Below are 24,756 nucleotides of genomic sequence, written 5' to 3' on the forward strand. Positions count from 1 at the left end.
AAAACATGTTAACATATTTTATTCCTATTTCCACTTTTTAAATGTGCATTTGAAGCGCAGATTTTTTTTTTCCATGCAGCAGTTTTCAACAATTTTTTTTGTCCATGGAAGACAATGGATTAAATTTAAAAAACTCATGTTTTGCATTTGCATAGATGCATATTTCTACATTAGGCTATATGCGCACAACTGTTATGGTTTTTAGTGTCCTCAAAAACAAATCGCCATCCATAATCATGGACAAAAAAAAAAAAAAAAAAGCATCGTATGACCCGCATATACTTGTATAGGCAGAAAAAGGACCAGCTCCATATTTTGCAGATTGGTTCTATGGCTTGGACACTGATCTGTAAAAACTATGGATGTGTGTACGAGGCCATAGAAATTAATGAGCCTGTATACCAGAGGTAGGCATTAGAGATGAGCGAGTACTGTTCGGATCAGCCGATCCGAACAGCACGCACGCATAGAAATGAATGGACGTAGCCGGCATGTGGGGGGTTAAGCGGCCGGCCGCCGTCAAAGCGGAAGTACCAGGTGCATCCATTCGTTTCTATGGGAGCGTGCTGTTCGGATCAGCTGATCCGAACAGTACACGCTCATCTCTAGTAGGCAACCTTCGGCTCTCCAGCTGTTGTAGAACTACAACTCCCAGCATGCATACTTGTTCTGCTGTTCATGGAACCCCCATGGAATAGAATGCAGCTTGTTGAGAGTTGTAGTTTCATGCAGCTGAAGTGCCGAAGGTTGCTCACCCCTGCTGTATACTATTCACAATTACAAATCTATAATGCGGACAATATGTGGAAAACAGCTATAAAAAAAAAAAAAAAACACCTGCATAAAAAAACCCTTTGACAAGCACAGATGGATGTAAAGCTATCCTGTCAGAACACGACATGGAGCAAAGGCAGATACAGACCAACTGTTTGCGTATTGTATTTTCATCTGGAAATGTGAATGAGACTTTTTTTTTTTCATTCTCTTCCAGTCCATTTGCTGTTGCAGCATGAACACATCAAATTAGTAAATCATGGATATCAATTTTCAGACAATGCTTATAGCGTAGAGTTTACCCAGCATCGCTGCTTAGCAACTAGTAACCTGGTTGTCATCTCTCCCCACAACACTTACTAATATGATAAACTAAGGACATATTCTGACCTATTTTCCCACAGTTTTCATGGATCACATGGCAGCTTGTACCATAAGCTGAGACTTCAGGCTTGAAATAAATCCTCTCTTGTGATCTGTTCACAGCTGGCTGGAAATCTCTGGGCATCGAAAAACAACGGACACTCCGATTAACAATTTATTTTATGCGGCTGTTTCAGCTGAAATTTACATAGGGTAAGTCTGTGCATAGCAAAACCCAGCTAAAAAATGCTGAAAAAAAACACTCAGCCAAAAAAATGCATTTTCAAGTAAGATCTTAAAAAAATTGGACTGATTCATGTTATTGTGGATGGGATGAATACATAATGTCAAAAAGTGGCTCTACACTACATACAATATTTATTCCGTACCCTACTCCTCCCTTAACTTCTCAAGCAACTACAAGTAGAGGTGAGGCACTTCATTTAGGTGGCATCCACTCCAGAAAAAAAAGACACTTAGGTTTCTTCAGAAGCAGGTTGGAGTCCTTTTGGATACCAACTTTGTATGCTATTACAAAGCCACATGCCTAGCTCAGATGCTAATTTTTCACTCATCACTTCCTTTATACATTGTACTACCCTGATTCTCCAAAAAATAAGCCCTAACTTGATTTCGCATGGTTTTTGGAGAAGGACTGAAATATAAATCCTACTCCAAAAATAAGCCCCAGTTAAAGTCACCTAGCTTCCAACTGTCCTGGACAAGTCCCCTACTACCTCCTGCCACAACATGGCAAAATCCACTCACCCAGTCCCTAATTCCACTCCAGAGTTCTGTCTCCTACCTCCTGGGTCCAGTCTTCCAGCTGCTTCTGTGGGTTTGGCTGCCAATGAGACCAAACATCAGGCGCTAACCCTGCTCATTCCCACAGACGCAGCCACTCCACTACCCCTGTATGTAAAGGAGAGGAGATGGAGAGAGAGCATGGTGTCACTGCCACACAAAGTGTTTAGAGAGAGGGAGAGTTCCAGTAAGTTTAAGACCCACGGACCCTGCATTATTAATTGTGAATGTAAGTTAGGCTGAGGCCCCATGTTGCGGATTGTTGCAGATTTTGTTGCTGTTTTTTTTTTAGCCAAAGCCAAGAATGGCTACAAAATGAATGGGAAATATGTATAAGAAGTACTTATACTTCTGTTTTCTGCTCAATCCACTCCTGGCTTTGGCTCAAAAAACCGCAGCAAAATCTGCAACAAAAAAACCTGCTTTTCAGCTATGTGGGGCCATAGGGTGCATTCACACACACGAAAATGGCACAGATTCCAACTGAAAAAATCAATGCAAGCGAATGGGAGGTGGAAATTCTCACAGTTTTTAAGAAATAATGCATCGCCACATTCCAAGAACGCCTCTAAAAAAACGCCACACTAATTTTACTGAGCGGATTTTTCCTGACCAAAAATCTCTGTGTGAACTCAGCCTTATACCTATACAGAAGACTTCATTGTTTCCGTAGGTATAATTGACATGCTGTGATTTTCGAAAACGCAGCTTTTCTGCTGCAGATTTTTTTTCTGCAATGTGTGGATGAGATTATCCAGAATCCCATCCACTTTGCAGGCACTGTAAAATGCAGCATTCCCCTGTGACCAAAACACAGTGTTTTCACAACGTGGAGTCCCGGCCTAAGGAACCAAAACTCTGGCATATTATTGTAGCAGACTAGGACAAACAATAGGTGGTATGATCTTTGAGCTGGAGATGCTCCATATTTATCATGCAACATGAACCACTGTGATAAATCTGTCACTTTTTCAGATTGCCCAAAATTTACATGTGTAAAACAGTCAGAACTGATCTTTCTTACATATGTATCTGAAAAAGCAAACGAAACTTGACATGACCTCTATTTTATCTCCAGCAGGAGTTTATGGCTAGGTTCACTTCTGCGTTGGAGTCTCTTCAGCAGATTCCAGAGTCCTACAAGGACACCCATTGGACCCCACAATAGTCTATGAGCTCTGCAGGTAACAGCTTTATAAGCGGACAGGCTCTCAGTCTTTCAGGTCTCCATGCCAACCCGAACAAAGGAGAGTAGAATGCTAATGTGAACCTAACGTAAGAGACTCCTGTAATACAGAGATATTACAGCAGAAGAATATCTCCCTGTATAACAAGAGAGATTCCCCATTGATGATACTAGAAGTGCTGAGGGCCAAAATTACAAACAAACTACACTTGCAATTGTGGCCACATTGGTTGTCACTCAGCTTTCCTAGACACTGATAGAAATAAGGCTGAATGGTTTAGAGACCACCTGGCGCTCAGGCTTTGCTGATGGGGTTTCACCTTAGTTACCAGAGCTGTAGGAATTATGTCGCCATATTACATTATATCTACATATGTCTAATGTGTGTTTCACAGATGTGCCCAGAATGATGCAAGTGAACAATGCTTATACCATGGAGAGTATTCATTATGTGCCCAGACTCCTGGGGGCAGAGGAGGTGAGTTGGAGGATGTTACCCCTCCTCCCTTTACTGTGTCCCCTCCTCATTCAGCATTCCCACTGACGTGGCACACAAACATACATATTCCTCCTCTACTTCCTTGTGTGACTGCTTTCTTTCCTCTCTCTCAGGGTCTCAGCTGATTCCCAAAATGTGGCTGCCCATGCTGCTGCTCGGCCTCTTCCAGCCCTTGCTGGGCTACCAGATTGACAAGGAGAAGTTAAAGACTATGGCAAAGGCAAAAGTGGAGGTGAGTAATGTCCTGTCACATCTACATCACCAGTTACACCAAGGAGAGCTTGCTGGTCTGCAGGCATTGCTCTCAACGTGCTAAATGACTATATCCGCTTTGTAAAGTCAGCCTAGAATCATTGGGATTAGGGATTAATGCAGGATCGGATGTCGCACTTTAACCCTTTCACTTCCAGCTGTCTACAATGCAGCATCTGGCAGGGCCCACAGAACACTGATCTTTAACATTTCTTTCTCTATTTCACAGTCATGCGGTGGATGACAGCTGAACAGACTTCCAGAGGTAAGACAGAACATGTCATCGCTTTCTTAGTGCTTGTGACACAGTGTGAAGACAGACTAAGTTCCTTTAACCCTCTGTACCGTAGCTTCAGGATTGTGTCCTATTCATTCTCCCACATACAACTATATTCATCTTACTGGTGATCTGAGAGGTTCTGATCAAGACTAATGGTGAAATACTATCCCAGCTGTTACGCATGAAGGAAAGTCATACGGCTGTTAAGGATTCAGTCCATATGGTGATTGTATGTACAATGGCATAGAGGAAAGGTTAGGAACTTGTATGTAGCAGTCATATCTCTAAACAGGTATTATTAGAGCCAAAATATCCCTTTATACAGATAGAACAGGGCAATGGATAATTCTGAGAGACACGTGTTCATGTGCTAGAGAGCAGATGGGAAACTTTACAAGACACTGGAAATTTTACAGATTTCTGAAGGAAATTGTTTAACTGTCTCAATGCACAATTTTCTTATTTTCTGCAAATACAAATCAAATCGGAGAGATAAATGATATTGGAGATGATGGTTTACTTTATTTTCTAAGAGTAGACATCTGGAGCATTGTCAATATGTCACCCAGTCTTAGTTCAATTTTATATCAAAGCGTAACATTTTGGCAAATAAATGCATTAACAGGACATGTTTGTGTCAGACCCACAAACACACACCTAGACAAACAAGCTCAGGATTTGCAGAGTCCATGTACTTGGCATATTGTGAGATTTTATATTGAGTTGTACATTTACAGTACCTAGTGACATTTTCACAATGTTCCATATGTCTACATATATATATATATATATATATATATATATATATATATATATATATATATATATATATATACATACACGGGATGATAGGATTTTTTTACTTTATCATTCAGATTTGTCTCAGGTTTGCAGAAAATAAGAAAATTGTGCAGTGAGACAGTTAAACAATTTCCTTCAGAAATCTGTAAAATCTCCAGTTTCTTATCTGCTGTAGTGTATGAACACGTGTCTCCCAGAATTATCAATTGCCAGGTTACATCTGTATATTGGGATATTCTGGATCTAGCAATACCTGTTTAGAGTTATGTATGTTACGTTATGCCATTGTGCATAAAATCACCATATGGACGGACTCCATAACCGTCCGTATGACATTCCTTCATGCGTAACAGCTGGGATAGTGTTTCACCATTACTCTTGATCAGAAATACAGGACAATTTTCCTACAATATGACTACAATATAACTTCACATTCATCAGAAGTAAATATACCAATAGCCCATATGCCACCAAACACTTGAGAGAGCACAAGGGGTTAATAAATGTAACAGCTCATCTTTATAAGAAGGCAGGACATGGAGAGATGACTGCAACAGGATCTGATCTTGCTTCCAGATGCCACTCCTTTATAGACACAAGAACCCAGAAGTACATTTTTTGATGCTGCTCCCCAAAAATTGTACTGCTGATATTGAGGTATCAGTTGAAAACTTGTTTTCTGGGCTTTAAGAAGATACCAATCTCTAAGCACTAGTCTAGTTACTGGCAAGTGATGTTTAAGATATGAGTAGATAATCCCTACATCAAGTGTCCTTTAAGAGGAACTTGTTTGAGGAGTCTATGGTCAACATGAGTTGTTTCTTCAAGTAAAAAAATGAATTTAAGAAGAATCAGAAGTGAGTTGTGCGATGCTAGAAATCCCAGCCAATGTCATTTATTGGAGGAATCCTCTTATGCATTGATTTCTTATTTCTAAGTTTCTGGTCAGGTGGCAACAAAACATAGCTGCTCCTGTCTTCACAGGATCCTGAATACCCATAACCCCCAATTATTCCACAAGACATCCCCTACTCCCATACTGCTGTGACATGCTGTTCAGCAAGTTAAATTGCAAGAACCCCTGAAAAAGCTGTAATGAGGGCTGTATTGTTTATCACCTAACTTTTCCAAGAAAAAAAAAAAATGCTGCGAGCAAATCCATGGTAGAAACGCATTGCAGTTTTTCTGCAGCACTTTTCAGTTATACCTATAAGGCATAATTGAAATCCCATCCACTTTGCAGTGACTAAAACGCCGCTTTTTTCCCCCCCCACAGCATTTATGCCATATGGCGCCCGGCCTAATAATGGTTTTACACATGAAATAGCTTGTACAGCTTGACTTCCTATACACATGTGCTTGGTTTGGCAGAGCATGCATGTAAATGCAGGTACAAAGCCACTCCTGATGCCTGTCCTGTACATAATACAGTGCTAAAAGCAGAAAGCAACTGGATGCCTTCACTGAATCTCAGCACTTATTGAAGTCAGTGCAAGCTGCGCTGCAGTGAAGGTGCCTCACCGCTATTCTGCTTTCGGCTACATATTGTGTACGGGACAAGTGCCAGAAGCAGCACCGTATAGCTGATGGGGCTGGGTGTTGGCCCAATACCAATTAGGTTTTTATCCTAAGGATCAGCCATTAAAAAAAAAATAAAAAAAAAAAATTAAGCCTGGAAAACCTCTAATATTTCCCTTCTTCCCCCCACCCCCAATGGCTCCACATACTTTAATGTCCTCCCCCACAGGATATTAGCACCCATACAATATAATGGCCTCATGACTGTTTCCAATGTCCCCATACCATATGGTGCACTGGGGGAGGGGGAAGGGGGAGAGGAAAGGGGGAGGGGGCAGGAAGGAGGGGGAAAGGGAGGAAGGAGGGGGAGGGGGAGGAAGGAGGGGGAAGGGGAGGTGGGAAGGTCCATAAATTGGGGTGAGCCCTGTAGTGGTCAGGGAGGTGTAAAACTGGGGAGAAGAGGGGGGAAAAAAAAAGAAAAGAAAAAAGAAACACTCACTTGACCAATGCACCACGTTGTCCCTTGCTATTGTCCGTTCAGTCTCATGGCGGTGCCTCATTCCTGGAAATCCTGTACCTAATTAGCCTCAGTGGTCACATGAGGTGCAGGACTTCCAACAGCAAGTAGGCACCAGGACAAGACTGAATGGAGACTGGTAGGGGACAATAAGACTAAGATAACACGTGTAAAACATGCTGATAGACAGGTTGGATTCCTCGCAGTTCAGCTTCTCTGAGATAAGCAGTGTCTAGGCATCTGACAGGCGCTTCGCTTCTCACTAAATAGAAATGCAAACTAGAGAACTCTAAACTGAGCAAACCAGACATGGAGGCGTTCCCTGGTGCCTGTATGCGACATAAAGAGGTCTCAGTATTCATACTGACACATGGGAGGTGGGAAGCCCTCATACAGGTTTTACATCAGAGCCCAAGAGCTTCGTGTTGTCTTCATGGTCATAGGCTCATCACAAACTCCACAATCTGATTGGAATTTGCAAAGGTGTTGTGCAAAAAACGACAAAAAGTTGCATTTTGACATTTATGACATATCTACAGAGTATGCTATAAAAGTTGAAAAGATATCGACCTTATCAGAGACTTGAGCTACATTCACACGACTATGATTAATGGCTATGAGTAACGTTTTTTTTTTTTTTTAACGGATGTCACACAGCAGTATTCATTTCAATGTCAGCGAATGGGGACTATTCACATACACATTATTTTAATGGTCTATTGTCACAGACCGACAAACTATAGGTCATATCTTATTTTTGACCGTTTCTACGAATCCCTCCATACACTCAAATCTATGGGGGATCCATGAAATCAAATGCCCTTGGTGTGGGAAGACCATGAGATGGCCATTTTTCACAGATTTGTTGCACCTTGGTCGTCTGAATATAGCCTTACACCTATATTGAACACTGCACCCATTTTCCAAGCCACTGTGATTGTAGAGGCGGCTCCACGTGCATGCCTATCTGTGGGAATTCTGAAAATAGCCGAGCAGTCATGTTCCCACAGAAATGAATAGAGAGATGTGCATGCATGGCCAGCTCTTTGTTCATCGTAGATGCAAGAAAGGGGTTGAGAGATCCCAAAATCTTCAGCTATGTGGGTCTCAGAGACGGGACTTGCATCTCTCAAGACATCTATATGATACTTACACATCAGAAATGTCCAGAATGGGTATACTCCTTTAACTTAAATATAGCAGCTGCTGCCTCTCCCCCAGCTTGAAAGGGTTAAACGGCACAACAAATAAAAGATAAAATTGGTTAGATTTTCAGCTTACTGTTCCATTAACTGGCCCAGGTCATATGTAAAGTATGGGTGCTGGTCTCAGATCAAAGCTTACAATGCCGCCTGGAAATCAGCGTGTAGAAACAGATGCAAACCAGTGTACGGTACGACCAAAATATATTGGTAGGTTTATGAAGAATGAGATACACAAAGCTGCAAATTCTATAATTAAGAGCCATTAAAGAACTAAAAGGCAAATTACTAAGATACATTTCCTGAGAAAGAATTCTACTGTGATGCAGATATACAATAATGCTCCATTACAGGGACATTTACAAATGTCAAACCCTATAAAATATTCAGGATTTCCTGCATTGACATCAGTGGCTTGAAAGAATGAAAGAGAGAAGAACCCAAGACACAAAATGTATTGTAACTGAAATGATATTTTGCATCCACACCGACACACATAGACCCCTCAATTGACTGGGACATAGGATTATTTTTTTGTTAATATCCCAAGTTACTTCAGTGGGATATTTTTGTACGATAAGATAGCAGGTTCCAGGTCTCGGACTACCAGTGATCAGAATCAGAATTCAACACCCTTGGGTTTTGGCAATCCTGTTTCAAAATAGGGGTACAGGGGTCCTTACAGATATGCCGATAGATTACCCAAAGGGATTACCCAAAACCTACAGTCTAGAAAACCTTAAAGAGGACCTTTCATCAGATCGGACACATGCAGTTTTATATACTGCTGGAAAGCTGACAGTGTGCTGAATTCAGCGCACTGTCGGCTTTCCTGATCTGTGCCCGGTGTAAAGCGCTATCAGTCCCGGGACCGTAGCGCTTTAGTGTCAGAAGGGCGTTTCTGACAGTTAGCCAGGAACGCCCTTCTGCCCAGCAGTGCCTATCGTGCTGTACAGTGGAGCGGGGAGGAATGCCCCCTCCCTCTGCTCACACAGCTTGTCCATAGACAAGTATTATCAGTAGCGGGAGGGGGGAGTTCCTCCCCACTCCACTGTACAGCGTGATAGGCGCTGCTGGGCAGAAGGGCGTCCCTGGCTAACTGTCAGAAACGCCCTTCTGACACTAAAGCGCTACGGTCCCGGGACTGATAGCGCTTTACACCGGGCACAGATCAGGAAAGCCGACAGTGCGCTGAATTCAGCGCACTGTCAGCTTTCCAGCAGTATATAAAACTGCATGTGTCCGATCTGATGAAAGGTCCTCTTTAAGGCTGAGCCCCCACATTGGTGAAAAGCTTTTTATTGTTGCAGATTTTGATACTTTGATATTTTTTTTTGATAAATGATGTGTTTTCTAGAATGTCCTTTATTTGCATCAAATTCATCAAGCATTTTCCATTATTTGATGAATTTGTCTCAATTTGTGCATTTTATCTTTTATATTAGATGAAGTGGTAAGTCATGTCATTTTAGTCGCATTTTATGAATCCTCTTTGGTCTTTTTCTTTAATGCATTATTTTCCACTTGTAAATCCAATCTATACAAGCCTGTTACTGCATGCTGGTCCTAAAATAACCATGTTTTTTTTTCTTACAGGTGAAGGCCTTCATCAATGAGGATCTCCCTCTTTAGTATCCTTTATTAAAGTAAATAAAAATACACACATACAGTACAGACCAAAAGTTTGGACACACCTTCTCATTCAAAGAGTTTTCTGTATTTTCATGACGATGAAAATTGTAGATTCATATTGAAGGCATCAAAATTATGAAGTAACACATGTGGAATTATATACTTAAAGTGTGAGACAACTGAAAATATGTCTTATATTCTAGGTTCTTCAAAGTAGCCACCTTTTGCTTTGATTCCTGCTTTGCACACTCTTGGTATTCTCTTGAGGAGCTTCAAGAGGTAGTCACCTGAAATGGTTTTCACTTCACAGGTGTGCCCTGTCAGGCTTAATAAGTGGGATTTCTTCCCTTATAAATGGGGTTGGGATGATCAGTTGTGTTGTGCAGAAGTCAGGTGGATACACAGCTGATAGTCCTACTGAATAGACTGTTAGCTGTTTTTTTTCTTGCCATAATACAAATTCTAAGTAAAGAAAAACGAGTGTCCATCATTACTTTAAGAAATTAAGGTCAGTCCGAAAAATTGGGAAAACTTTGAAAGTGTCCCCAAGTGTAGTTGCAAAAACCATCAAGCGCTACAAAGAAATTGACTCACAAGAGGACCGCCCCAGGAAAGGAAGACCAAGAGTCACCTCTGCTGCGGAGGATAAGTTCATCCGTGTCACCAGCCTCAGAAATCGCAGGTTAACAGCAGCTCAGATTAGAGACCAGGTCAATACCACACAGAGTTCTAGCAGCAGACACATCTCTACAACAACTGTTAAGAGGAGACTTTGTGCAGCAGGCCTTCATGGTAAAAAAGCTGCTAGAAAACCACTGCTAAGGACAGGCAACAAGCAGAAAAGACTTGTTTGGGCTAAAGAACACAAGGAATGGACATTAGACCAGTGGAAATCTGTGCTTTGGTCTGGTGAGTCCAAATTTGAGATCTTTGGTTCCAACCACCGTGTATTTGTGCGATGCAGAAAAGGTGAACGGATGGACTCTACATGCCTGGTTCCCACTATGAAGGATGGAGGAGGAGGTGTGATGGTGTGAGGGTGCTTTGCTGGTGACACTGTTGGGGATTTATTCAAAATTGAAGGCATACTGAACCAGCATGGCTACCACAGCATCTTGCAGCGGCATGCTATTCCATCCGGTTTGCGTTTAGTTGGACCATCATTTATTTTTCAACAGGACAATAACCCCAAACACACCTCCAGGCTGTGTAAGGGCTATTTGACCAAGATAATGGACGTCACGTCACCTCTGCAGAGTTGTACGGGTTTCTTGACTGTCTACTGTGGGTCAAATCGCCACCGATTTGAATGTGGGGCACCAGGACCCCCTTTACCACCAGGACTGTATGCCAAGAACTGCACCACATAGGCTTCAACAGTCAACGTCCGAGCAGTTTCCCCGTGTTGGTGTCACAACACAGAGCTCAAAGACTGGAATGGGTCCTTGACCATAGTCATTGGCCCATGGAACAGTGGTGGCATGTGGTATGGTATGATGAATCACGGTTCCAGTTGTATGGAGCTGATGGGCGTGTGAGAGTGTGGCATATGTCCCATGAAGCCATGGATCCTGCATGCCAACAGGGACGTGTCCAGGTGGGAGGTGGCTCCGTCATGGTCTGGGCTGTGTTCACATGGTCGCAATTGGGCCCCATTGTCCAGGTGCAGGGATCAATGACTGGTGCTTGGTACGAGCAACTTATGGCAGACCATCTGCACCCCTTTCTGGTGTTGGGAGTTCCCTGATGAGGATGCTGTGTACCAACAGGACAATGCAACATGTCATTGCTTGTTGGTGGCACATAACTGGCTTAATGAACACACCAGTGACCTCACAACCCTCAATTGGCCTGCCTGCTCGCCCGACCTCAACCCCATAAAGCATTTATGAGATGCTGAGGATACCAGTGTACATTTCATGGACCCAGCGCCAACTACACAGGACCAATTGTGGGCTGCAGTGCAGACTGCATGGATCAATATCCCTCCAGAACTCTTCCAACATCTTGTTGAGTCCATGCCTCCTCGTCTCGCTGCAGTTATCAGGGCTCACAGAGGGGCGACCCACTATTAATGGTGTATCCGGTACCTTCCCATGACTTTTGGCCACTCAGTGTATTTACATACATACACATACCAGCATAGAACATTGATGGGAGTCTATACCTTGTCGTGGTTTTTCAAATCTGCCTGTTATTCAGTTTTGAAGCCACAGTTTCATGTAAATCACAGTTTTATTCATATGCAGATTAGGGAAAAAGCGCTTTGTCTGTAGATCTAAAGTGGAGACTGAAGCCCATACAGGTATGCTTGCAAAGCACTTTACCCACACTTGCATATGGATAAAACAGTGATTTAAACAAAGAAAGAATTTCAAAGCTGAATAATAGAGGCATATCTGGAAACGACAGCACCACCTGTGCAAGGGACTGGGATATAGTAAATTCACTATCCACAGACTCCCTTTAAGGGGCTGTTCACACACAGGAATTTTACGCCTATTTGGGGCTGGATTCCACCCAGAAAAAAAAAAAAAAAGAAAAAAAAAGTGTGCTGCTCAATGTTACCGTGGCACAAGGAACACAATGGCCCAGATGTATTAAGACTGGCATTTCTTAAGCCAGTCTTCAAAGTCTGGAGCCAGCATTGGAAGCACCTCATATATGATGAAGCGTACAATCTGTTGTCTCTGTGCCTCAGGAATATGGGGTGGGTTATATACTCCGCAAAACCATATTTTTGCACTAAAAAATGCCTTTTTAGGTTTTGTATGCACAAGGCATAGTAAATCTTCCCCAATAGCATTCTCTTAAATATCAATAAAGTGCAATCTATTCATTTGAGGTGTCCTAATGACAAGTAGAAGCACATTGTCTTGTTGGCCAGTTCTCCCATTTATCTTGACGGAAATCTTCTGCAGATGGCTACATTCACATTATTCCTGCTGGACTCTGCAGCACAGTCCAGCAGAAATCCCACATGCTGCAAGGCCCAACTATTCGTTTGGCGAAAAAAAAAAAAAAAAAAAAAAAGGACAACTGACTGACCCCATTATAAAGGGGTTCGTTCAGATCTGTTGCTGTTCGTTATTAGACCATTTTCGGTTCTTCATGAACGTAGCATAACCCAGTTGTGTCTGACATTGCAGGTCAGCTGCATTGAAGGGATTCTAGCAGAGCTGCATTAACTCACAACTTGTGGAACTGATTTTGGGTAAAGGATTCCATGTTTTTCTAACCCTAGAAACCACTTGGGCACTAGTCACACTTTAGCTACACAGACACCAAATGAATATGTCTCCAGTCAGGACCTTAACACCTCTTTTCCCAGCCACAACCTTGAAATGAAGTACGTTCCCGGAGCCGATCCTGAACTAAAACTACTTACCTCTGAAAATGAAGAAATAGATGTAAGTGATGGAGGACATTACACCACCAACTCATTGCATCCTTCAATAGCTGCAGTCCCACTGATTCCAGTACAATTGGATGGTTTTTTTTTTTTCCTCAAGCACAACCATTGTTAGTTGCAACACGATCTCCACTGTCAGGTGGGTGGTCCTAGGCTGAAGCAGAAAGGCAGGGACCCACCCACCTGACAGTAGAAGTATAAGTAGAAGTATAATTGTGCTGAACAAACTGCTCGTGAACAGTGGGGTCGAGAGAAAATTCCAACTGTACCAAAAATCAATGGGGCAATGTCTGTTGAAGCGTATGTAGAGCTGGTGGTGACAGGTTCTCTTTAAAACATACAGATATTGGCAAAGATTTCTGAAGAGCAGGTGCTTTCTCTGCCAGGAGGTATGAAGAGATTCATCATCATTCAGGCTATGCACTTTAATTGAAATCTATGCAAGCTCATGGATGGTTTATATTTCAGGTATTGCTTATGCCAGTTTTCTGGAGTAAATAATAAATCTGGTGGGTCCAATGGCTGCACCTCCTTTTCAGAATATGGCGAGGGTAGTGTAAATTACAATTGTCACTACTCTAAGTTCACACGGGTTTGTTTGGTCAGGATTTTGAGGCCGTATCCGCCACAGTTTCTGGACCAAAAAACCCAGTGTAAACTTACCCTAAGGTTTGCAACTATATAAGGCTCAGTTCACCTAAGTGTTCAGGTTTCTGTTTGACCTCTGAAACGAACACCTATATGCATTAAAATGTGGTTACCTGGAAAACCCGCAGACCCCATAGACTATAATGGGGTCCATGTGGCTTCTGCTCGGTGTTCACACAAAAGATGTGGGGAGAAAAGTACGAAACCAAAGGGACCCCATTATAACCTGAAGGTAACTGCTTTTTAATGTGGGATCCCCTGAATGGAAACCCAAACACTGATCTGAACCAGGCCTAACACCAAAGTCATGTAGAGGATTTTATTAATGTCCCGCCATTACACTTTCAGAGGCATGGGCATGCAACAGTAAAACAAATAATGGACCCTAGAAAAAGTATAGTGAAAGGATCTGTGTATCATCTGTGTTTTGCCTTACAAATATCCGTACAAAATACTGTGTGTGAACATAAACTTAGGCCCAGGCCCCGTTCCCATGGAGTAACGCGGCGCTCATTCTGACATGTAAACATGTGTCAGAGTGAGCGCTTCAAAACAGAACCCATTGACTTCAAGGGGTTCCGTCTTACACGCGTAACACATTGAAATCAATGTGTTAAAAAGCCTCCCATTGATTTCAATGTGTAGCGCGCGTAAGACAGAACCCATTTTAGTCAATGGGATTCTGTTTTGAAGCGCTCACTCTGACATGTGTTTACGTGTCAGAATGAGCGCCGCGTCACTCCGTGGGAACGGCACCTTAGAGCCATGAATTCTGATGAGAGGAAAAAGACACCGAGCGCTCTAAGCGTAGTAGATCTGTTAAAATGGTGGTAGACAATATTCATTAATATTTACCTATCAACAACCAGGGAGCGCAGTTTTTCCACTTCATCTTGAACCTCTGGTTCTTGCCTTCCAATGAATTATAATGATAAGATATACTGCAAGATTTCTTCTAATCACTTGTACTATTAATTTATGCAAAGGATGTTAAACCAGTAGTGCCTAAGTAGATTTCACTTGGTGCAACATCTGATATTACATTCTCATATCTCCTTTTCACACATACACCATCTATATAGCTATATAATGCATTACTGACACTAGTACTACTGAGTAAGGCTAGGTTCACACTTGTGCTTGGCTATTTATCTGTCCGTCCTGTAAAAACATCGGTTACCCGCAGACCCCATAGACCTTAATGGGGGTTCACCAGGTTTCCGACAATTTTATACCAAAACCAGTGGAGAGAAAAGTCATCCTGCTGATAACAATGGCTCATCTAGTATGGTTACTATGTGCATATTGCATTTATTATACATTGAGTTTTCACACACATTATGCAGTGCAAATAAAGCATGAATAAGCTTTACTAAGCACTCAGGAAGACATAAACCAGATCTACTGATAAGGAGAGGGGGATTCTTTTAGCTTGTGAGATACTTTAAGATTATTCTAGCCTGCTTTATTGAGAGAAAAGGATTATGTTCGATCTGCTCTCAGATGCAGATTACACATACTTCGTCTTTAAATAACCTGTCACCCAAGAGGGTTTATAGAAGGGGTTAACCATGTGCTCTTACCAACATCTGCAGATGTGACATATTGAAAACACCTTCAAACATCTCGGCTCAAGGTCCCATGGGGGAGGGGGGGGCATTTAATGTCAGCTATAATTTCCCTCACAAACAAAACTATAGCTGTTTATATTACAAATGGAAGTCTTCATTTCACGGGCATGTTTATCTCTACCAATTCCAGTTCTTAGCAGTTTAGCATTATTGGTTGGAATTTTGTCTTTCGCCCTCATGGTTCTTGAGCAACAAGTGCAGTTAGTATTGGTGCCTAGTCTGCTATTTAACTCCTTCATGCCACAACCAATTATTTTTCCATTTCCATTTTTCCCTACTGCCAATCCTAGAGCCATCATTTTTCAGTTCAGACACATAATGGCTTATTGTTTGCAAAACTATTTTTACTTTGTAATGGTACCATTCAATAGCCTGTACAATGTACTGGGAGAAGCTAGAGAAAAAAAAAAATTCAGAATGAGAAAAAAAAAAAACTAAGTGCATTGCTTGATCGATCAGGAATGGTGGGTGCTAGAGCAGAAAACCAACTACACCAGAATCAGTGGAGCTGGGCTTATTAATAGATGCTAAGAACTGGAGTTGGTGGAAGGTCCTCTTTAAGGCCGCAAAACAAACTGCTATAATATTAACTGTAATATTATCTATTGCAGAAAGTTCGACTTAGCAATATGAGGAGAAAGGAAATTAACCAGCTATTCAAGGATCTGGGATTTTACAAGAAGGAAAGCCCAGATTCTCCTGTTCCTCCAGAATTCAAAATGGCACCAGCGAGACAAAAGACACTGGATGAAGAAGGGAAATATGAGACGGAGGATACTAAGGCGGAGTTGTAGAAGCTTCACATAGTAGTTGCATGCATCAGCAAAGGAAATACATTAGGTCAGAGTTAAAATCGAGTAAAGGGAAGCAGAAACGCTAAGCAAAACACTAGTTAGTAAAGAGCACAACACTGTAATGAACGGCACTTTAACAACCCAACCTGTCATCTATCCAAAGGTCTGCTTTAGCACAAAACAAAAGCACTGGATAAACCAATTATTTACTAACACTGCAAGCAGCAAAATGGTTCATAGTTTTTTTTTCTAAGATCTAATATATGGGTGCTTCCCCTTCAGCCCTCCACTACACAATACAGTAGTTCCTAAATTATGCCATTTAGGAAAACAGTCAGTACTTCTGAACACACCCCTACCCGAAGTTGCTAAAACCACTAAATAGGTATTAGAGAATGAAGTGTACAGACACTGTAATAAAATGACTCTCCATACTTGCCACTACTAATAAACCATGCCTTATTCACTAGCACCATATTCAAATACCTCCTTTAGGCCAGGGCGCCAACATGGCATAAACACCACAGAAAAAAACCTGTGTTTTACACTCCCTGCAGAGTGAATCCCATCCACACATTGCAGGAAAATATGTGCAGCGGACAGGCTGTGGTTTTCCCCACATTGCTTTTTTTGCTGCGGCCTGCTATGTGGGTCTTTAGCCTAAAAGTGTCCACTTTGCATTCCATTCTTCATGAAATGTGTTGTGTATAATGGGTGTATAATGGGAGCAACCCCTTCCCTCAATATTGACACTGCAACCTGCTATCTCACCCAACGTCAAACCTGAGTTGTTAAATACTGGAGGAATGGATGTTCATTGGACATTTCAAGAGGCATATAGCCTCTAAAAAGAATGTGAAGTTTACGGGGAAGGGAGGTCACAGTACTAATACCACTAAATAGTTTAAAGAGGACCTTTCATCATCTCCACCAATTCCAGCACAATTGTGACTTTTTTTCCTCTAGTCCCCACCATTCCTGAACAATCAGTGTAGTTAGCTCCAGTATCCAATATGCTAATCAGACTCTTTACTGTAAGTGAGAGGCCCGTGGCTGGAGCAGACAGTCTGGAACCATTTACCTAACAGCAGAGCATGATCAGCACATTGATTATTGAAAGTAATAAAATAATGGAACAGTGGTGACTCGGGAAAAAATTCCAAGTGCATTGGATTCAGTGGACTGGTATCTATTGAAGTATGCAGTAAGGAGATGGTGAAGATGGTAAAAAGGTCTGCTTTAAATATAAAAAACAAAACAAAAAAAGGTAGGAAGAAATGGGAAGCAGACCCATTTAGTACTGGCCATTTTTGTTAGCAGCATCTGATAAGACAAGTCTGGGTTATTGAATGTACTACTAGAGTCTTACAAGTGTTTTTGAATAAGCCATAGAATAGATTAGGTTTCAGGTTTAGTACTTACAGAGTCGCAGGGATGCAGCAAGGTGGAAGGGAATGTAACCTATAGTCATGAAGGATCAGCTTAGGTAATGTTTTTGGATGATAAAATGACTCTCTGAATTGCTCCGATTTCCTACGTCTTCATGGACATGAATGAAGTTCTCAGCTGCAAAGTGTCTTGGTTGTGAACAGATGTAAATCGTCCTGAGGAGGTTGGGAGATCAGGTTCTTGCATTTTGGGAGAGTATGAACATTAATAAAAATATTTGTAAAAAATTACCATTGCTCGTTTACTTTGTATTATTATTGTATATGGATTTAATTCCATTAATGGAGAAAGGATCCCCTATGGTGGCCACAGACTGAACACAGTTGTCCCAAACACCCCCTCCCATACACCATTGTAACCACTGCCAATCACCAGGTTGTGTGAAATAATTTTAGAGAAGACATTAGTTCATATAATTTTATTAAAATGACAGCACACGCTGGTGTATAAAAAGAATGGTACACAAAAGCCGTGTATAAAGGAGTGATCAAAGCCATCTGGTCAGAAAAGAAGATGGTTGCTGAACCGCTGTTCAGAGAACGGGACCATTAAAAATTTGTACGGTACAAACTGTTAACACAATGGCAAAAACAAAATAGACTAACATTGTATATGCAGTTGTTGCACACACTCGTATCTTTTAGGGTTTATGTGTATACAACCTAATATACAATATACAAATATAAGTATACAAACCGTTAAAAAAGGATTTGCTGGGGAAAAAACCACACAAATACACTTACAAAACAAAAGGGCAAGAGAAGCAAAAAAACAGGTTATCACAGCTTTGCAGTGTTAGTCCCATAAACATTCCCACCTACAGCCGAGCACAGACGAAAAGAGGACTAGTAGCAGATATGGCAGACAGATTACTGTATGCACTGACGGCAATCTTACAAATAGGATCACATTGGTCATTTCAGTTACTTTAGACCACAACTTATTTCCAAGCTAAAAGGTCTCAAACTCCTTTGACATTGCTCAGAGAGTTCTGATATAGAAACAAGACACACTCAGCAAAACATGAATTAGAAATGGCAGTGTATTTAGGCATTTGTGTTTCAGGATTCATCCTCAATATCAATGGCGGATGGAAATCAAACCTCACTGATGTGACCATGAATCAGACACGTCAGAATATTATTATTGACTGGATTTGCCCTTTCCGATTCTTATAGGTATGACTGATGCTTACAGGGGTCGCCCTTTATTGGGCATTTGGTAATCATGACAGATAAAAGGGCGATTATCTGGCGTTTACCCCTGAATAATGGTTTGTGGGAGACTTGAAACCCTTCCAAGAACATGGTATAAGGAGTCACAAGTAGAGAGAATGCCTGACAGCTACCAGGATGTATTACAGCTCCTTTATCATCATAAGGGAATTGTAACACTGCTGCTCCCGCCACCTTTACAGGTATCAATGCTCTTTATGCAAGACATCTGTGTATAATCCTTGTGCCTGTCAATTAGAACTGAGAACAGTGTGCACAAGGCCTGAGGCTCATATCTTGGTGTCTAAGATGAGCATTCAGTGATTCTTCTCATTTCAATTTTTATAACTGTAAATTTAAGGAAACGGCAGCAATAGTTTATTCTTAATTCAGCCAGACAAGACTGCAGAAGGAGTCCTGGAAAGATGACAGCCATCCCTGGCATACCCTTAAATCACGATCAATTCTGCTAGGATGTCTGAGAATACAGACCTGTCATATGAAAGCAAGAAGCAGCAGTAACATTTGTAAAACATATGCATAGCGCAAGGTGAGAAGCCATATTAACATAATGGTATATGAAGTTTTGATGCACATCTACAATTTGTGACCAGGCTGCACAAGGAAGGTATTGGCACATTTAAAATTAAAGCTGCATTGTATGGACAAACCAAAAATCATTGTAGAAAAAAAACACCTTTCTGTCTATAGTCTCTTGGTATGAACCTGATGACGCAGTCTATCCCATAGGATCAGAATTTAGTACAGAAAATTAATGGCTTCAATTACGACTGTCAAAGTTTTCATCACTGGTACAGTATATCAGACTATATATTAAAAATGTAAATCTGAACCTTTCTTACATTCTAGACTAATATAATGAGAAAAAAAAAAAAATCAAAAACCAACAACACTACTACAAAATGTTAAAGTGCAGATCCACACAAATGGGAGCCCAATCATTGTATGGACACAACCTCTCCCCATAAAGGAAGACAGCACTTGGAAATTTTCTGTGTTGTACCAAATCCTTCTATCAAAGATATCCAATAACCAAACTGCAACATTTGTCTGACAAAAGGAGGTACCATGAAAAAAGGCGTTCGGCCAGAAAGAAAAGTAGGACCAGGGTACACAGAGGGCTCAAAATACATTTGTGTTAAACTATCAGGCTGACAGAGGACAGAAGATGTGACAATTATTCTGCCATAGCAGTGTTAGAAATCATGATATATTATATCTAGATCAACACTCAGATAACAAAAAAAAAATGGTAAGTGCAATAACCGGTCTTATTGTTAAAGGAGATTTCCAGCTCTGGTATTCATGACCTATCCTTAGGTAAGATCAAAGGGGGTCTGACACCCGGTACACCATAATCAGCTATCTTAGGAGGCTGCAATGTTCAGATGAGCGCAAGGGATTCTTTATTGCTGACCAAGAACAGTGTTGTATCTTGCATAGTGGCTGTGTTTGGTATTACAGCTGCCTATGAAGCAGAAGCTGTGCTTACCCAAGTGCTGCTGCTGCTTCAAACACTTGGTCGTGGGAGTGTCATGTTTTTGACCCCCACAAATCTGATACCAATGACCTATTCTAAGACTAGGTCATCAGTATTTAAGCCTGAGAACACAACCCCTTTAAGGGATTATATCACAATAAATGTTTATCCTCTACCTTTTGAAGGATCAGAACAGACTGAAAACTCTATATGATTAATACAGAGAGCACATTCTGTCTGTATCATTCATAATTCACTGTACTGTTATAATAATAATAATAAAAAAAGCAGAAGCTTCCAACTGGCATTTATTTTTAAAACAGATAAGGCATCATGCACACGACCAAGTGTGCAGGTGAAGCTCATGTGATGGGCATCCGATGCAGTGTTAGCATAATAATAGAGCTGGTCATATCCTGCTCGGACATTGGAACTCAACCCCCATGGAAAGCACTTGAATCACAAAACTGAAGTCAGGCTTCATGCACATGAGTGTGCAGGCAAACATGGAAGAAAGCTTCAGTCTTGTTTTTTTTACATTACAGTGAATGTTGAGGGATGCAAAAGGAACGTGCTCTGTCTGCATCCGCCATTATACTATTTGTTTCATTCGGATGTTCTTATCCATCATAGGATAAGAGCTGACAAATCTCTCTGCTGTTTCTGAGCTTAGTAGTCAGGTGAGTAGACTGTACTGAGATAGGAATCTAGTGGGTGGTCCGAAGTCCAGAGCGGGCAGAGATATAAATAAAAAAATCAATTATATTGAATGTTTTCCCACAAAACTATATATCAATCTACTCAGAAGCTTGTGCTATAGCAAATGCTGCCGGTAAGTAGGACTATAGGTACAGTATGGTGAGGGCAAGATATTCACTAACTGACCAGTTGTTCCTCTATGTAGCAATATACATATGCAGCACGGACCTTATTACTTGCATATATTAAGGATCATCATATGTATAGCTTCTTGATCTATTCTTGATTCATGATCACGCGTTTGACAATATCACCCATCAATGAAAGGGAATGCTCAAAATGATCAGCTCCCATACATCCAGAGTAGTAACCTGTACAGAGCATTTCTGTCATTTTATGGAAGTCTAATAATAGTTCTGTTATATACGGGGTATCTGAGTGCTGTTCTAGTCGTGCCTAATACATTTACAGCAATGAGAAACATTAAATGTGGAAAAAAAGAAAACAGAGTTCACGCACTGTTCTAAAACTTGCGGCGGTGATGACGTAAAGGCCCAGCGCTTACCTGGTGCTTTATATAATACTATCTAAATATATTAATTCTGTGGGAAGGGGGTTAGGTATTTGAGGCAGTGACAAAGCCCCACCAGCACAGCAGCAGAGGTTGACCAAGGCACCACAATGCATTGCACTGCAACACAATGCAAAGCTCTGGCAGGAGACAGAGTAATGTGAGGAGGAATTAATGAAGCAAAGTCAAATGTACAGTCAGTAACTCCATTCAATAGGTTCGAAGCACAAGGCAACCCCATAAAGTGTCCCTTTAGTGATCTTGGGGTTAACTGTGAAATTGTGCAGTACTACAGTGGCTATAGCCGCATAGTGCTGGTGCTGTGCCAGGAGAATTCAAGGGGATAAAAGGGCTTTATTAAAATTCATTCTTGCGTAGACGCATTTCATGCCGCCTCAGGTGATTGTATAAGGATTGGACGTAGGTAAAAACACACTTCGAGTCTGGTTTCTTCCCCATGATCATCATGTCCTCAACCTCCACCAGGGGGACACAGTCAACCAAATATCTATCAGGAAAAAAAATACATTTCATTAAATTTAACCAAAAGAGAGAGACAAGACAGAAGAGCAGGCAATAAAAAGAAGGCAGATGAATTAGCTGACAGAAGATCTAATGAACAAGCATCTTAAGACGCTCACGCATGAAATCTGTTGGAACATGGTTATAAGATACACAGTGATCAAGTCATTTCTTTATACTACGAACATATTCCATGTAAAATGTTCTGCTCTTTAGCACTGAACACAATGACTTATAGTTTGGCATTAATCTACAAATACATATTATGTGTCACAGTAGACTCCATTTTAGCTATAAGTTGTGTATACTATAATAAAAACAGACGTACAATTCAACCTCTGCTACATCTATATGCAACTTAATACTACAGCAAGCATTTATGCCAAGCAGGAATCATGGCACTGGTACATACACAATATCTAAGGTTTCCAGCCATGCTGCAGATATTCACTAACTGACAAGGTTTTATTTACAGCGGACCCTTGAAAATGTACAGTATAATATACGAGGGGGTACCCAAAAGTTTCCAGAAAAGTTGTTTTTGAAGCGTGTATTTATTTTTTTGTACAAAATTCCTTCAAAGTACTCTCCTTTGGTGGCAATACATTTGTCAAATCTCGTCTGCCATTGTTCAAAACATTTTTTAAACTTATCTACTTTGATATGTGCAAGAGCCTCTGTCGTTTTCCTTTTCACCTCCTCCACGTCAGCGAAACGCTTCCCCTTGAGGTTCCTCTTCATTCGTGGGAATAAAAAAAAGTCACTGGGAGCCATATCAGGTGAATATAGGTGGGTGGGGCAAGACAGCCATGCCATTTCTTGCCATGAAAGTGGTCACCGAGATGGCGGTGTGGGCTAGGGCATTGTCGTGGTGGAAAAACCAATCACCAGACTACCACATTTCGGGCCTTTTTCGCCCCACACTGTTGCGCAACCTCTGAGAACCCCCAAGTAGAAAACCTGGTTCACAGTCTGACCTGCTGGAACGAATTCTGAGTGCACAATCCCTTTTGCATCGAAAAAAATGACCATTGTCTTCATGTTGACGAGTCTTTTTGGCGCAGGGCGAGGATGGTGTCTTCCAGTGGCTTGATTGTCGTTTGGTTTCCGGGTCGTAAGCATAGCAACAAGACTCATCTCCCGTAATAATTTTAGAATAAAAATTCTGGGTCGGTTTCGGCATGATCTTTCATGGCACGGCATGTTTCGATGCGATGCTCTTTCTGTTGATCAGTCAAGAGCCGCGGCACAAACTTTGCAGCAACCCGTGATATGCCCAACTCCTCCAGTAAAATGCGCTGAATCCAGCTCCAACTCACTCCAGACAACTCTTAAAGTTCCTCAATGGTTCGTTGTCGATCTTCACGCACAAGCTCGTTGATTTTTTGGACACTTTCTTCCGTTCGGGAAGTCAACGGACGTCCAGAACGTGGTTGATCATCAATATCAATTGACATTTCACCATTTTTAAAGCGGGTGAACCACGAGTAAACTTGAGCTTGACACATAGCGTCATCCTTGTAAGCGGTCTTCAACATTTGAACGGTTTCCGATGCTTGTTTCAAGAGCAGAAAGCAAAACTTCACAGCCACACACTGCTCATAAAACTTCATGAAGAAAAACGACGGCTGGACAAAACAGCTCTTGCTAGAAAATTCACTGCGGGTAGACGAAACCTTCCGCATCAATGCCGCTTGGCACACTGACTGAGAAGGTGTGGTTGAACAAATAACTAGCTGCAGAATCACGTACTACGAAAACTGCGCGCGCAGCAGCCTCATTCTTTTGGGTCTCCCTTCGTATAGCATGGACATGCACATTTTACTGCAGATTTCAACACTTTAAATAGAGTAGGTAAAATCCAGATCACTTGTGATCACTTTTAGTGAAACTACACAACTCTTATGCTACAATGCACAGTCTCAAATTTTTTAAAAATTGTGACAAAATAAGGAATGTGATATAATAATAATAATAATAATAATAATAATTATTATTATTATTATTATATAAACTCATCAGATAAGTTGCCTATCACTTTATCCCTGTTTGCTCTGGTGATCCCACCAATTTTTGTTAACGGTCCCATGGTGATGATGTGCCACTCACATGCACGGCACAGGTCTGCAGTAAATTTGTCTCCAGTGGCGATGTCTGCATATATAACATTTGACACAGACAGTAACTGGCTGCAGCAGTCTTGTGCAAATGATCGCCTGTCACCATAATAGGACAATTAAAGACTGGTGAGACTACCATGGACGTGGCAGATTTATGAGCTGCGTATAAGTTATTTTATACATATTACATTCCCTGCTTTGACCCATCTTCTTAAATCCCGAAAAACCACTCTAAGGTTTAGGCCACACGTTGCGCAAATGCAGCTTTTTCTTGTTGTAGATTTTGTTGCGTTTTTTTCAGTCAAAGCCAAAGCCAAGAATGGCTAGAAAAGGAATTGGAAATATCTAGGAAGCTTCTTATACTTCT

General features: G+C 41.3%; 2 protein-coding genes across 3 annotated transcripts in view; one reads left to right on the plus strand and one right to left on the minus strand.

Moving 5' to 3' along the window:
* The first annotated feature begins 3,665 nt into the window (after window positions 1-3,665).
* Window positions 3,666-17,981, plus strand: SELENOM (selenoprotein M). The gene is made up of 5 exons (XM_075276672.1): window positions 3,666-3,858; window positions 4,108-4,143; window positions 9,793-9,827; window positions 13,160-13,238; window positions 16,131-17,981. The coding sequence occupies exons 1-5, from the start codon at window positions 3,760-3,762 to the stop codon at window positions 16,311-16,313; spliced, it is 432 nt and encodes a 143-aa protein (XP_075132773.1). The 5' UTR covers window positions 3,666-3,759; the 3' UTR covers window positions 16,314-17,981.
* A 202-nt stretch (window positions 17,982-18,183) lies between these two features.
* The window catches only part of SMTN (smoothelin), a 102,706-nt gene continuing 96,133 nt past the window's right edge, over window positions 18,184-24,756 (minus strand). The window contains exon 19 of one of the 2 annotated variants that reach the window (XM_075276646.1): window positions 18,184-22,255. In XM_075276646.1, coding sequence (XP_075132747.1) covers window positions 22,105-22,255 — 151 coding nt within the window. In that variant the 3' untranslated portion in view covers window positions 18,184-22,104. The remainder of the gene's footprint in view (window positions 22,256-24,756) is intronic. The other variant, XM_075276647.1, reaches the window with a different exon arrangement.

The sequence above is a fragment of the Leptodactylus fuscus genome, chromosome 1 (genome assembly GCF_031893055.1).
Source record: "Leptodactylus fuscus isolate aLepFus1 chromosome 1, aLepFus1.hap2, whole genome shotgun sequence".
NCBI classification, from domain to species: domain Eukaryota; kingdom Metazoa; phylum Chordata; class Amphibia; order Anura; family Leptodactylidae; genus Leptodactylus; species Leptodactylus fuscus.